The sequence below is a fragment of the Lindgomyces ingoldianus genome (assembly GCF_010093535.1).
Source record: "Lindgomyces ingoldianus strain ATCC 200398 unplaced genomic scaffold BDR25scaffold_24, whole genome shotgun sequence".
NCBI classification, from domain to species: Eukaryota; Fungi; Ascomycota; class Dothideomycetes; order Pleosporales; family Lindgomycetaceae; genus Lindgomyces; species Lindgomyces ingoldianus.
The window spans coordinates 145,553-158,884 of NW_022985185.1; the positions used below are offsets into that span (position 1 = coordinate 145,553).

The following is a 13,332-nucleotide window of genomic DNA, read 5'->3' on the forward strand; positions in this document are numbered from 1 at the left end:
TTGCTAACATTCCGCAGGCACACTCGTCAAGTGTGATGCGTCTATCAAAGCAATGCTCGTCAAAATGGACGAGGAAAACCAGCATGAATTCATCATCGAAGACCTTGATGAAGAGCACGTGTTAGTCAAGGACTCCAAGCTCGCAGAGCTCAAGCAGCGCCTGCAGAATGTGAGTGTGCACCAATTCTAGCCAAAAGCAAACTCAAAAGCCAGCTCAATTGATATCACGTCCAGATGATGAAAGAACGTCTCAAGGAGCCTGAGAGCTCGGATTCCGATTAGCTACCGCACGTGTGCCTATTGCTACCCAACTACCACCCCTTCATTCCCTATCCGAGGTTTTCGGCCATCCGATATCCCCTCAAGACATGCCTTGGGCCTGCTTGGCATTCGCAATGGCGGCGACCCACTCCACGCGAGTAGGAGCGAACAACTCGACGTCAGGCTTCGCATTAGCTAAAGCGTTGATGTCATCCAACGTTCCAACCTAAAGGTCAATTCAGCCCAGTCCAATCCCCCCAACGTCATCCACATACCTTGATAACCTTCAGGCCCTTGAAGGATAGTCCCTCACGCCACATGGTCGACCCGCAATCCCCACTGGGGCATAATTAGAACGTGATAATAGAGGGCCTCTCAGGTACCTACCAGAAGAAGCTGGTGATCGTGTTCCCCCCGTCAGCGGTCTTGGCATGAGTCTTCGGGCTACCGGAGAGCAGCTTAAAGCCTCCCTCAGGATACAGAGCATTGGTGCTGTATGTACTTCCAGAAATCTTTCGGCAGTCAAGGCAATGGCAAAGAGCCTAGAAATTTAGTTAACAGCAATCAAGAAATAAGGTCATGCAATGCATACTTTCACAACAGGCTCCCCCTCAACGCTATAGCGGACATTGCCGCACGTGCAGCCACCTTGTGCCATTTTGTTCGAATCGAATGTGTGAAATTGGTCTAAAGGGATTGGAGCGTAGATTGAATGAAGTGATGGATCGTGGTGGAGTTGAATCATGCTGTTACCTCCCACGCTTTTATACACTTAAGCTACCCCGCCGAGGGCTGATCGCCTCCAGCAAGCCGCAACGTGTCGAACTGTTCCAACTTCCCCTCCTCCATTGACCCTAGTCCGTTAGCCTGTCGCATTGTCGGCTCCCAGCCTCGCCGATTCGCCAAAATACTCAAAGGGCGTGTTCCTCAACACCCCAAAACCTTCAAAGCAGGGATGGAGCACGGGAAAATGCGCCGGGAGACGAGGTGTTTGGAATTATGAAGGTCTGAAAGGGGCCATTGCTGCAGAACATGTTATGATGATTACTAGTCAACTGAAACTCGGCGTGCGGTGAGACCATTTCGGCGTGCGGTGAGGCCAAGAGCAATTCCAAATATATTGTGGACCGAGACGCCGAGGAGAAGGTTTACGGGGATTCTGCCGCCTCTTTCGCCCTCCATGGTCCGGAAAAAGCAGCAGACTGCTTTGTTGCTCGAGCATTGACATATACATGTCCTCTCATATTTGATAAGACATTCCTTCTTTAACGACGGACATGACGTAGCTCCATATGTCCGTCATGGCCGGAGCTAGATTTTCTGTTTGGGGTTAGATAGCATCACGTGAACGCGGGGGATCTCCGCGTTTTAGGCCAACTTTTCGACCTGCAGCTCGTTTCACGATGCGGCTCCTCACTTTCACTCAACACCTCAAGCCACCAACAATGGCTTTGGTACATACACTGTGCCTAATATAGAATGCTCTCAATTCCGTACGACCGCACCCAACTCTACGACTTGACCAGCCAACCACAATGGCGGTCCACGGAGTCAATGTTTGGGCACAAATGGACTATGTTCCACCACGTGGGCAGTGCAACTTCAAGCCCTCAATTATGTCGGCGAAATGCCCTTGTCTTCGCTTCATGCTGCATCCTCTGAAGGTAGGCCCCTCTGCCGATGGATTACTCAACACAACACATCAAAACACAACACAACACAACACAACACATGGTCTGACTCATCGCATAGAGTGCATCCAGCTACGAATGCGACGGATGTTCCCACCACGCCTCGTTCCACTCAATGGAGAATAAGGCCGAGGATGAGGTACGTAAGCGCTGGGAGAACGAAGCCAGGGAGAAAGAGGAACGGGAAAATGGGCTGGCTGAGCGGCCGCGGAAGCGGCTGAGGGAGATTGAGTATCAGCCTGCCAATGGACTGGGCCACGGGGCGAATCTTGGGGGTGAGGAGGAACTAGAAAAGATGCTGAGTAGGTCCACTTGGACTGCCTCAGGGAAGTCCAAGACAAGGAAAGGGAATGGACCAAAACTGACGCGCGGAACTGCGACACGTTCTCGGGCGAAGGTTGTTGAGATGCCTGACGACGACTATATCGAGGTGGATTAATCTTGGTATCTTTATTTGGGAATATGTCACGAGAGCTAGCGTTTTAGTGTTGAGGTTGTTTGCCCAGTCGGGAGTAGCATTCGCATCATGATACCCCAAGCTGTTTTTTACCTTCACGGGGGAGGGGGTTCAGTGGACTGTCTGCAAGATAGGGAAATCTGTTGTACAATATGAGACCACCAGCTTTGAAGGGATTAGCCCAGAGCTTGACTTTAAATGCCCTCGAATCGAGCTCTATACTTATTCCAAGCAAAAGTAAATACGGAAACACACACTACAGGCTGTTATTACTTCAGCTAGAATATGACCAGGATTGATTCAACTATTAAAACTTTTGGTAGAACCGGGAGTGTGTCAATAGGGTGCAGTATTTAGGCTTACTAAGTTGGAAAGAAAAACTTGCGTCCTTTGCTATAGTTATTCATTACCTTGCACATTTTAAATTTATATTCCTATATCCACATCCACCTTCACATTCACATCCACATTCATATTCACATTCATTTTCGCCTTCAATTCCACGTTATTTTCAATCTTATTCTCACCTTTATTTTCACTTTAACTTTGGCTTTGACGCTCACTTGCATCCTCCCTAAGCTGTCATAATACACCAAGGATTGAAAAACGCCAAGACCTGACTCGCGAAAGCTTTAACCCAGCAGTTTCACTCACGACTATCCCGCCTTTCAATCCTCCTCCTCCACCTGGAAGGTGCAAAAGGCTCAACCCCGTACAACATATCCGTATTCTACAGTTCCAACCCAAGTCGGCCACACTGCACCTGCAGCCTCGCACCCCACAATGGCAACCCCAACAACCAACACCCCGCAAAAGCACCTCGCCGCCTTCTCATCCCCTGCACCACGCAGCCTCCCTGGCATGATAAACTTCGACTCTCCCGCCGCACTCGGGCTCTCACTCGAAGGCGTAGTCGGCATGGGCATCAGCATGAGTGGGATGGGGATCAGCGTAAGCGGAATGGGGCTAACGGCCAGCGCAATGGGACGTGCAGACGAGGACCAGCGACGGCGGAGACTAGAGTCCGTTATCGCGATGCTGAAGACGAAACCGGGGAGGGTAAGTGAAGAGGGTATTATTGCGCTGTGCAAGAAAGAGGGCCTGGAGGTTATGGGAGAGATGCAGAGTGGGAATCGGGTTATGTTGACGTTGCTTATTGGGAATGAGGCGATGTGCGAGGTATGATTGTTTAGAACTCACTCGTTAGAAATTCTTGTTTTGCTAATGAACCGCAGATTGCCCTCCGCGATGGCGAAATTGATAGTGTCAAGCTAGAGCTTGATCCAGATCGTCCGGATATCGGGTTTGGAACGTCAGGATCTAAAGTCCTTCTTCAGAGCTTGCGACCGCTTCCCGGGATGACCAGGATTAATCTCACACTAGAGCGCTTCTCGCATAATCTGGATAAGCTACTTCGGATGGACAAACTGGGGGCCCCGGAGAACGGAGGCGTGAGCTGTTATCAAGCAGTCCTTGGTGTTTACGGTAGCTTGAAGAAGCTTTTTGAGCACGAGAAGAAGATGGCGCTGGCAGTTATCGAGGCTAATACACCTCATGCGAACCACAGAGCAGAAAGAGAGGTACTTTGCAAGAAGAGTGGGCGCCCGCGAATCAATGCTGGGAACTGCATTGGCTTATCGCTTGAATATTGGATGGACCGACGGCATATCATCCCCGCTAGGACACAACGAAAGCCGACTTGGAGTAAAGGCAAGGACAAAATGGACATTGATTCTGTGGAAGGAAACGAATATCCCGAGGACGGAGATCCTGAAACTAATAAGATTTACTCCTTAACTATTGAATGCGAATCTTGCCCCTCTTCCATGTACTCTCCTATACGCATTTCAGACGCGTGGATATCAGATGCGATAGAAAAGGCCCCGGACGCAGCGGACTCCGACATCAACAACATCCTCCTCAACAGACCAACAATCGACTGGTTAGAGCCATCACCCACATATCTACCTTCAGCTCCTCCAGGCGGCGAGCACGATGCGATGCATTTAGATGTGGCATCTGGGAGACTGCCAAATATCAGATTCATCGCCAAATTCAACCCTCCTCTTGTCGTGCCTCTATCAGTTGTAGTTACAATCCACCAGTCCCTCGGCCTAGATGTTCCCCAGGATATTCATCCCACCACATTCTTCGGCCTTGCTTTGCGGCCTGGAGACGCGGATCCGGGACTGGCGGGTATAGCTAGAGAATCTACACAGGAAATCCAAAGCGAGAAAACTGTATTAGTACAAGGCAAAGACGGACAAGAAGAGCAGAGAATCCACACAAACTCTCTATACGTCCCGAAAACCGAGTACTCGCGCACTATCGAGTCACTACCGTTCCAACACCCGCGGCAACTTGTTGAAATACTACCAACCCTCCGGCAATACGCTTTCACAAGCTCACTTCTGCAGCACACATTCCTGTCCCCTTCTTCAACACCACCGCCACCAACCCCAAAATCCCCAACTGCTCCCCTCTCCCCACCTCTTACCCCTGAGAAAAGAGACGCGAACTCCCCACTCCAGCTGGACCTCACACTGTCCTACGCACAACCCACACCTCGTCTCTCGCTCTACCTCCCACATCCTGAATCCTGTGCCTCGACACGCGCACCTACCTCGCCTACATCCAGTGCTTCAGTCCTTGATTCAATCATGGGAGCCACGACCACCAAACCCCCAATCGGTATCACTATCGACGTACACGCTAATGCAGATCTAATCGTCTCGGACCAAAACATTATTCCTCTACCTCCTAATCCAGAAGGTGTGGAGATGGTAGAGGGTGCCCAGGAGTATCAGGATCGGGTGAAGAGAGTAGCGAGGGCTCTAGATGTGTGTGCAGATTTGGGAGTTTGGGGGGAGTGGTTGAGGAGGGAGGTGGAGATGAGGGGGTAGGGGGTTAAAGGGGTGGTGGAGTGGTGGTGAAACACTGTCCAGAAGATCTCCGCAATCACTGAGGATGCAGGAGAGAAGCAATGTGCGATGGTGAAACGCTGTCTAGGAGATCTCCACTACTTCTTCTGCGGGATGGAAGACTGCTACGAGCATGGACAACTCCCCCAGCTTAGAGTGGGGTATCCACCCCTCGGCAGCCTCAAGAAAATCTTAACATTAATCAATCAATGAATAACTTCTACTACAGGTGTGATTAAGTCAGTGAATGGGCATTGAAAACTGCGGTATTAATCCAATAAATAGCTTTGTCTAGTAACTTAGCCGCCAGCAACGAGGAGTCGCGCTGAACCTCCCACATCAAGTTGTAACCAGATATGTGGCAGCCTCACCTCTGCTGACTGCATCTGCTGCTCACTTTGGTATGTTCTGCTGACTCCATATGTTCAGTGCGATGACAAATCAAGCTACATCGATCAACTCCTCACTTCGCTTAAACCATCTAATCTCTTTATGCCTGTCTCCAACCTGTTACCTTTAGCTTCACGTCTTCCAAGCCCATATATTACTCACTCTAAAGTCAGAACAGAAATCCTACACTATGGTATTAGCGTCTTCAAAATCGACACTCCCGCTCTCAGACACCCCTCAATTAACATACGACCATTCCCCATCAAACATCTCAACTCTCTGCAACGAAGTCCTCAAGGACCATGCCATTAAACACTCGTCTGATCCTGCGGAATGCTTCCTCAAATCTAGCACAAAGCATTCTCCTGCTGGAGAACACCACACTCCTACCACAGTCTTCTATCCAACGACCACAGCTGAAGTGTCCAGCATTGCCAAAGCATGTCATGAGAGGAATATCGCAATAACTTCTTTTGGTGGGGGCACGAGTCTGGGAGGTGCATTGACTGCGACAAGAGGTGGGGTGTGCATCGATTTTAGGAACATGGATCGAATTTTGGGGGTGCATGACGAGGATATGGATGTTGTTGTGCAGCCGAATGTTGGGTGGGTTGAGTTGAATGAGTGGCTAGAAGGTAAGGGGCTATTTTTTCCGCCGGATCCAGCGCCGGGGGCAAAGATTGGGGGGATGGTGAGTCTTGCTGGGTACAGGGTACTCTGTGATAACGAGACTCACGAGTACAGATATCAATGGGTTGCTCTGGCACAAACGCCTACCGCTACGGCACAATGAAAGACTGGGTCATTAGCCTCACCCTTGTCCTCGCCGATGGCACTGTTCTTAAAACCCGCAATCGCCCTCGAAAATCCTCTGCAGGCTACGATCTCACGAGCCTGATCGTCGGCTCAGAGGGCACGCTCGCACTCGTCACCGAAGCTGTCCTCAAGGTCGCCACGTTGCCGGTGAATCTCCACGTCGGCCTAGCCTGTTTTGCGGAGTTACAGACAGCCGTGAATGTTGTGGGGAAAGTGTTAAAAAGCGGGTTACAGCTTGAAGCAATCGAACTCGCAGATAAGCCAAGTATTCACGCAATCAACCAATCCGGACTCGGGGAAGAACCGCTCTTAGAACACCCTACCCTTTTCCTCAAATTTGCAGGAGGTCAAGAGATAGTGCGAGCGCAAACGCAATTCGTCGAGGAGCTCTGCAAACAGCATTCCGCGCAGTCGGTTGAGGTTTCGGCGGACAAGGGGCGGATTAATGTGATTTGGGGCGCTAGGAAGTGTTTGGGGAATGCGCTCGTGGCGATGAAGAAGAGCGAGAGTGATTTGTTTTTGCATACGGATGCGGCTGTGCCAGTGAGTAGAATGGCGAAGTTGGTGGAGGAGAGTATAAGGATTGTGGAGGGGAGTGGGAGTGGGAAGAGGAGGGGGTGGTTTTGTGCCAATGTGGGACATGTTGGGGACGGTGGGTCTAAGTCTTGTTGTTCCAGCTTCTTACTCTGGGTACTGTATGAACCATATAGCAACACAGAGAGGTACCCTATCATTTACAGTACACCAACTAACCCCTTCCCTTCCTAGGAAACGTTCACACGGCAATTATCTGTCCAAAAGAAGACAAAGACGCCGCAGAGCAGCTCCTGTCTCAGGTTCAACGGCTAGCTCTTGAACTCGAAGGTACGATTACAGGTGAACATGGTGTAGGATTGAAGCTACGGGATTTGCTAGTAAAAGAGGTGGGGCAGGAGGGCGTGGATATGATGAGGAGGATTAAAATAGCGTTGGACCCGAAGGGTATCCTTAATCCAGATAAGGTAGTTAGGCTGAGCGCCAATATTTGAGGGCTGGGTGGATGTGCGGATGGGTCGTTGTTGTCTTGACCATGACTGTTGGATGGAATGTTTCGTTTTCGTCCGTGATTTCTGTAACTTTTGTTGTGCAAGTCCTAGTTTTTGTACCCTAAAGAAGGTCACATCTATGGGTATAGTGTGGACTAGAATAACATACGCAAACGAATGATTTCAAGATATTGCATAGCAGCTGCTAGAAACCCCACACTTCTGAACAACCTCCAAAGCTCCAGAAACAAGATAAGAATGCGTATTCAAATGATTTTAACCGTACAAGGACATTTCTAAATATCGCTCAGTCGCTAGAACAGAACAACCGGGCTCATATCGAGAGAGAATGGAACTTTAGTAAGTCATAAGGTTATCAAGATACAGGTACAACAAGACCATGTCTTTACAAGGCATTATACCTAAGAAGCATAAAAGTCCAAGTCATCCTCAGGTCCCCAAACTCTCTCCAAGATGTCTGTCTAGCCAGCATAAATAAAGGACATGAAAAATGCAGGCAAGATATAAAAGGGTATAGGTGATCATGGCATATCGCCGTAAGTCTTCTTCCGCCAGAATTTCGCGTTGATGCGCTTGCCGCTCTCCTCTTTTCGAATTGTAGCACCAGGGGGTGGAGCGGCGGGTTCAGGCGGGCCGGAGGTACGCAAGAAATCGGCGAGGTCATTTGTGGCAGATCTCCCCGCATGAGCCTCTCTGGTACCGGCGGCTCGCGCTTGAAGCTTCGGGCCGCGAGCTCTCAGCGGTTCGGAGGTGACTGATGAAGAAACAAAAGCGGACTGTGCAGAGACGGGTTTGCCGGAGCGAGAGACGCCGTTGCGATTGCCAGCAGCGGTCAACGAAGGCGCCGTACCTGAGTTGGAAGCGTTGGCAGCGCTGGCCGCAGCATTAGCACGAGCTTTGGCGGCGGCTATTGTTGCGCTGTTGAGCAGGAACGGCTTTGGCTCGTTATCCACTGGTGGTGGCTCCATACTGCCCAAGAAGTCCATAAGGCTCTCCTCTTGTTGTCGGGGCTTGCTGGACTTGGGAAGGGCGGTCAGCAGATCGTCATCCTCGTCGTCCGAGTCAATGGCATATGGGTCTTTCACACGGCGGCGAGTGCGCTTAATCTGGGGCTCGGGGTTGTTGAGGCTTCCTGTGAGATTTTGAGGGGTATTGGAATAAGCTGGGTGTACAACAGTGGGCGTTGGCAGGAGACCAGTCCTAGAATTCGAAGTGTTGTTGGACTGTTTGGAATTGGTTGACACTTGAGAACCATATGCAGACTCAATATTGCTGTTATCGTCGAGCATTCTGTCAAACTGATCAGAGTCAACAGTAGTTCTAAATGGTGCAACCGAGCGTGGAATTCTGTGCTGGCCATTGTTTGACCCGGGCGGACCCTGGCGAATGAAATCAATCAATTCATCATTGCCAGTGCGTTGGCCAGCTGGACTTCTTGGTTCCATGTGGAGGCGAGGTCTCGCCGAGGGACCCTCTCCTGCACTCGAGCCTGACTGTCCCAGTGTTGAAGAATGTCTTGCAGACATCCTCCTCCCAAGTCCACTAATGGTAGAGGTGGAAGGAGGAGACTTGGGGCTCGTTGAATTGGACAAGGACAGAAAAGGCTGGACAGGACGTTGGTCGCCAGCAGCAGGACCAGTTGATCGAATGAAGTCAGCAAAGTCTCTCATTGATTCACCCTGAATGCGGGGCTCCCTTGCTAGCGGCTTCGGTCCCATCTTCTTGTTTGCGGAGGTGGTTTTGCTCCGGGAACCAGACCGGACAGGCGGCAAGGCCTGGGAGCCAAAGGAATTGTCTTTGTCGGCATTGACTCGAGGATATACCGTGACTGTGGAGGTAGGGGTAGGTTTGGGGGCTTCCGGCTTTCGAACAACCAGAGGTTCCTGAGAGGGTTAGGTGGTATATGGTGCTTTGAAAGGAAACCACTTACATCAATATCGCGCATGGCCTGTGGGGTAAGCGTAAACTTAACCGTTTCTTGGCCTTTGACGAGGGAGTCGAATTCTCGTTCGCGATCCTCTTCTGACATGCGCCCACTGAGACCTCGAGGACGGCCGCCGATGCTCAAATCCGAGTCACGTGCACTGTGGAGAATGGACGTAGAGACAGACCTGGCGGTTGAGGAGGCGGAAGATGACACACGTTGGAGCGTGGCTTTCTCTACGGGGACGCCCTCTGTCGTTCCTGCCCGAGAGCGGCTTCCACTTTCCAAGCTTGAAGGACGCTTGCCAGAACGCTCACGCTCTGCAACCGCGACTGGTGATTCTCGTGAGCGGCGGGGTCCACTGGGTTTTGGGCTGCCACCCTGAGGGGCCCCGTTTCGCTGAACATCTGAGACGCGCTTTTCCGGCACCGCAGGTGTAGTATGTTCCTCATGTGGCTTGTTCGGCCAGCTCTCAGATTCTTGCAAAGACGCCAATGCAGGCCCACGCGACAAAGCAGGCAGGACTTTGGGCGGCGGAACTTCTTTTCGCTGCACGGATTTCTCTAGTGGCGGTGGTGTCTCAACAGGGGGGCTGGGTGTCTTAACGGCCTTTGTTGAGACAGAGGCGATATGGCGCGTCGCACCCGCTTCGTACACCCCGCGGTCATGCTGCCTTGCATACCCCGTCGGCTGGTCATGGGCTGGAAGTTCCTGGGCGGGAGGTGAGGGTGTTGGAATAGGAACATTCGTGGTACGGGCGACTCCAATGGCCTCATAGTCGTGTGTCTCGTCGTCTGTCCCGGCATCCTCGAGGTACGATTTACCTTCACCCCGCAACACTGACGACGGCGACCTGGTGCTGCTGCGAGCCGAGTACGTGCGGACTACACCCGGAGGTCCAGACTTCTCAATTGACAAGCGCTTTGAGTGCAATACTTGCGGCTCGTCATCATAACCAGGCTGGGTTGGAGTCTCTACTCTATTGTCATCGTCCTTCTCAAAAGGTTTGTGCTTTGTCGGGCTAATGGGGCTCATCCCAAAGCCCATCCCAGTGGACGCAGCGAAAGCTACCATGTCGGCATCCGCTTCTAGCTCATGGTCTTGGTGATGCTCATGCTCTTCGCTAAGCAAGTGTGCCCTCTGTGTTTCTTCCGCTTCTTCTTGGGCCGATTGCTCCATGTAACTGTGCTCTTCCGACATTCGTTCCATTGGCGTCACAAACTCGGATTCGTCGGTCACAGGCTGGGAAGGAGGAACTTCAAATGGTTGGGGAGCTGGCGGTGGCATTGATACTGGACGCCCTTTCGCCGGCCCCCTCCTAACGCTCTCGATGGGAGCGAGCAAAATGAAACTGGAAGGTCTCTGTGGCCGGGGGACGGGAGTCTGTGTACCGCTGCTCGAACCATCGAACTGGCGCGCCAGGCCGGGAACTTCTATCTCAGCGACGTCGTTGTCACCGATTGGAAGCGGAATGTTGGCGGCAATGTCAGTCTCTGTAGGCTGGCGCTCGGGGACCTCAGGGACAGCCCCATTGTCGCTCAAGATGGAATCGTCCATCGTCTCGTGACTCACCCGTCGGCGGTGCAGGCTCGTAAAGCTGGACATGGAGCGCGGCCCGCGCGAGGGAGTCAGGGGCGTGATGGGAGACCGAACACGTTTCCTCCAAGTCCTCCACAGCCGGCCCAGAGCCGAATTCAAGGCGACCTTCTCCACATCGTAGTCTTCGACAACTATGCGCTCCAGTTGAATATCCTCGCTATCTTCGGATGTTTGGGCCGTCTTCTTCATCTTCGCAGACATGCGCGCGAAAGCCGCCTGGCCCGAAACCATGAGTGTCTGCTCCGCTACATACTCGACCACCGACGTCAAGAAGATGGCGGCGGCCCACGAGACGAGCCCGGCCTCCTCATCGTCGCTCTCATCCATGCTGAGGCCTCGCTCCTGCTGGACGTAGCGCTCCTCATCCTCGTCCTCAAGCTCCCCCAACCGAGTGTACACCATTATGCGCAGACGAGTCCGCTTCCAGACCTTCTCCACGTCCCACCTCTCAGTCGAGCTCTGGCCATTGAGTGCCGCGGGAAACTCTTCGTCATCCTCCCCAGCGAGTAGGCCTTGAAGTTCCTCGTCGGCCGTCGCCATTGCCTCGCGGGCGAGTCGCGGCTTGAGCACGTCGGCGATCGCGGGCCGGATGGCGGTCAGGGAGGGCGATCGCGCGGTCGATAGAAATGAGAATAGGAGATGGTCTAGGAAGGCGTTGAGCAAGCAGAGTGCTCCCTCTGAGAAGAGGGCGTTGACGAGGAGAGACGTGGAACCCTCATCGCCAGAGTCGTTATCTTCGCGGAGCTGCGCATTGTGATGGTCCGTTACAATCTGCGAGGCCACCGAGGCCGCAATGTAGGCAGGCGGCGGCCGCACGTTCGAAGGCATCTGAAAAGTTGCGGATCCTGCGACGCTGGGCCGGTCGCTGCTGAAGCTTGGGGCTCTGCTTGAGCGAGGAGAGGAGAGATCTCCGGCGTCTGACCGCGTGTGCCGATGCATGGCTTACGAAACTTCGCCGCAGCGCGCCTGTTGTTGGGGAATAATATGATGCGATTAAGATTGATAGTATGCAGGTACTGCGCGCCGGCGGAGCAGCTGCTGGGGCTGGATTGATCGCGCTGCGATTATTCTCCGGACCGCCCAGGTGGATGATGCAAAAAGAATGGGGGAAGGACACCTAGGAAGCCGGCGCACGTCGGAATGGAAATGCAGGGTCCTAGAAACCGTCCATGTTTTCTTAGATAATTGATAGGGATACAGGAGCGTTGGAGGTTGAATCGGGGTGAGACGAGACCGTTCGGATAGGGGAGGAAGTGTCAGAGAGTATCCTTGACGTCGATCGCGGTCGCTTCAACCGTCGTTCGGCAATCCTATTGATTCAATGCTATAGCAAACGCTCCAAAAGCAATCTCGAAACAGAGTGCTCAAGAAACGAGCAGTGCTGCATGGAGGGAGAAATATTGCAAGCAGAAGAGAACGCCAGTTGGAGACAACCCCGGATGACCGTTAGTGGAGCAAGTACGACGTTCCCCTGGGCCTATGGACCTACGGCTGGACAGCATTTGACTAGGAACTGCTCGACTCAGACTAACTTGGATAGATCCGCCACAGCTAGATTCACGTGGAAATCGTTAATGTCGGCGTTCTCGCTTCTCGCCATCATTCGCCATCTCCCGCCATCTGGGCGTTGCCCGCACTCTTGCAACCTCTCCTGACTCAAAACCACCAAAGGGAAAGACTTAGCGTTCAATGTCGGCCTTGGGCTTCTCCTGAGCGTCCAACGGTGCTTTTCCCAATTCGTCACACTATGCTCGGGGGTTGCCCTGTTCGCTCGATGGCCCCGATACACTCTGCACCGTCCAACAGCAACACCGATGCTCCGAATTGATGAATATGCTATGCTGCTGTGTGAGAAACCCCAACTCACCCGGTCGATCATGTTTAGTTTCTACATTCTGCGCACTTGACTCGCCAAATCGGGTATGTTCACATCATTCCTCTTTCTTGGGAAATTCGGAGCGGATCTTCGTAGTTAGGCAAGGCACTGTGGCGGTCCCAAGGTTCAAGCAGCAACTATCGACTACCATCACACGAATCAGGGGGCCAACATTCATAATTTACAATACTGGGCGAATCTGCGTCACTTAATTTCAGCCCTAGTGGGTGCACGATTACCTCTGTACGAGCGCATTCAATGAATCTGACGCCCAAGGCCGCGCTATAACTTGAGACCTCGTACCATCCGCCTCCTTTTCAACTTTCATTTCCTCCAATCCCCGATTCCCAA

At 52.3% G+C, this 13,332-nt stretch overlaps 6 protein-coding genes across 6 annotated transcripts; 4 read left to right on the plus strand and 2 right to left on the minus strand.

Annotated features, from left to right (window-relative positions):
- Nucleotides 1-10: 10 nt before the first annotated feature.
- BDR25DRAFT_231290 (RNA polymerase II transcription factor-like protein B subunit 5) lies at nt 11-282 on the plus strand (the record flags this gene model as incomplete). The annotated part of the gene is made up of 2 exons (XM_033685374.1): nt 11-169; nt 235-282. Coding segments are annotated over 2 exons (207 nt in total), but the record flags the coding sequence as incomplete, so codon positions are not given.
- A 79-nt stretch (nt 283-361) lies between these two features.
- On the minus strand, nt 362-919 carry BDR25DRAFT_231072 (uncharacterized protein; the record flags this gene model as incomplete). Its single annotated transcript, XM_033685369.1, has 4 exons — nt 362-487; nt 537-600; nt 649-803; nt 854-919. 4 exons carry the CDS (start codon nt 917-919, stop codon nt 362-364), a joined length of 411 nt encoding a protein of 136 aa, XP_033545278.1.
- An 877-nt stretch (nt 920-1,796) lies between these two features.
- BDR25DRAFT_344186 (uncharacterized protein) lies at nt 1,797-2,566 on the plus strand (the record flags this gene model as incomplete). The annotated part of the gene is made up of 2 exons (XM_033693909.1): nt 1,797-1,925; nt 2,014-2,566. The coding sequence occupies 2 exons, from the start codon at nt 1,797-1,799 to the stop codon at nt 2,389-2,391; spliced, it is 507 nt and encodes a 168-aa protein (XP_033545279.1). The 3' UTR covers nt 2,392-2,566.
- A 517-nt stretch (nt 2,567-3,083) lies between these two features.
- Nucleotides 3,084-5,312, plus strand: BDR25DRAFT_344187 (uncharacterized protein; the record flags this gene model as incomplete). The annotated part of the gene is made up of 2 exons (XM_033693910.1): nt 3,084-3,588; nt 3,645-5,312. The coding sequence occupies exons 1-2, from the start codon at nt 3,193-3,195 to the stop codon at nt 5,310-5,312; spliced, it is 2,064 nt and encodes a 687-aa protein (XP_033545280.1). The 5' UTR covers nt 3,084-3,192.
- A 598-nt stretch (nt 5,313-5,910) lies between these two features.
- Nucleotides 5,911-7,597, plus strand: BDR25DRAFT_290073 (FAD-binding domain-containing protein; the record flags this gene model as incomplete). Its single annotated transcript, XM_033688497.1, has 3 exons — nt 5,911-6,411; nt 6,465-7,188; nt 7,305-7,597. The coding sequence occupies 3 exons, from the start codon at nt 5,911-5,913 to the stop codon at nt 7,562-7,564; spliced, it is 1,485 nt and encodes a 494-aa protein (XP_033545281.1). The 3' UTR covers nt 7,565-7,597.
- A 260-nt stretch (nt 7,598-7,857) lies between these two features.
- Nucleotides 7,858-12,236, minus strand: BDR25DRAFT_54792 (uncharacterized protein). Its single transcript, XM_033698730.1, has 2 exons — nt 9,513-12,236; nt 7,858-9,465 (listed from the first exon to the last, which is right to left on the minus strand). The coding sequence occupies exons 1-2, from the start codon at nt 12,042-12,044 to the stop codon at nt 8,104-8,106; spliced, it is 3,894 nt and encodes a 1,297-aa protein (XP_033545282.1). The 5' UTR covers nt 12,045-12,236; the 3' UTR covers nt 7,858-8,103.
- Between the last annotated feature and the right edge of the window lie 1,096 nt (nt 12,237-13,332).

Excerpts from the sequence above, each read along its gene's own strand:
- BDR25DRAFT_54792 (XM_033698730.1), bottom strand. The coding sequence starts at position 12,044 with ATGCATCGGCACACGCGGTCAGACGCCGGAGATCTCTCCTCTCCTCGC. Across the intron at positions 9,466-9,512 it reads AGGCCATGCGCGATATTGAT|GAACCTCTGGTTGTTCGAAA; the intron begins GTAAGTGGTTTC and ends TAACCCTCTCAG.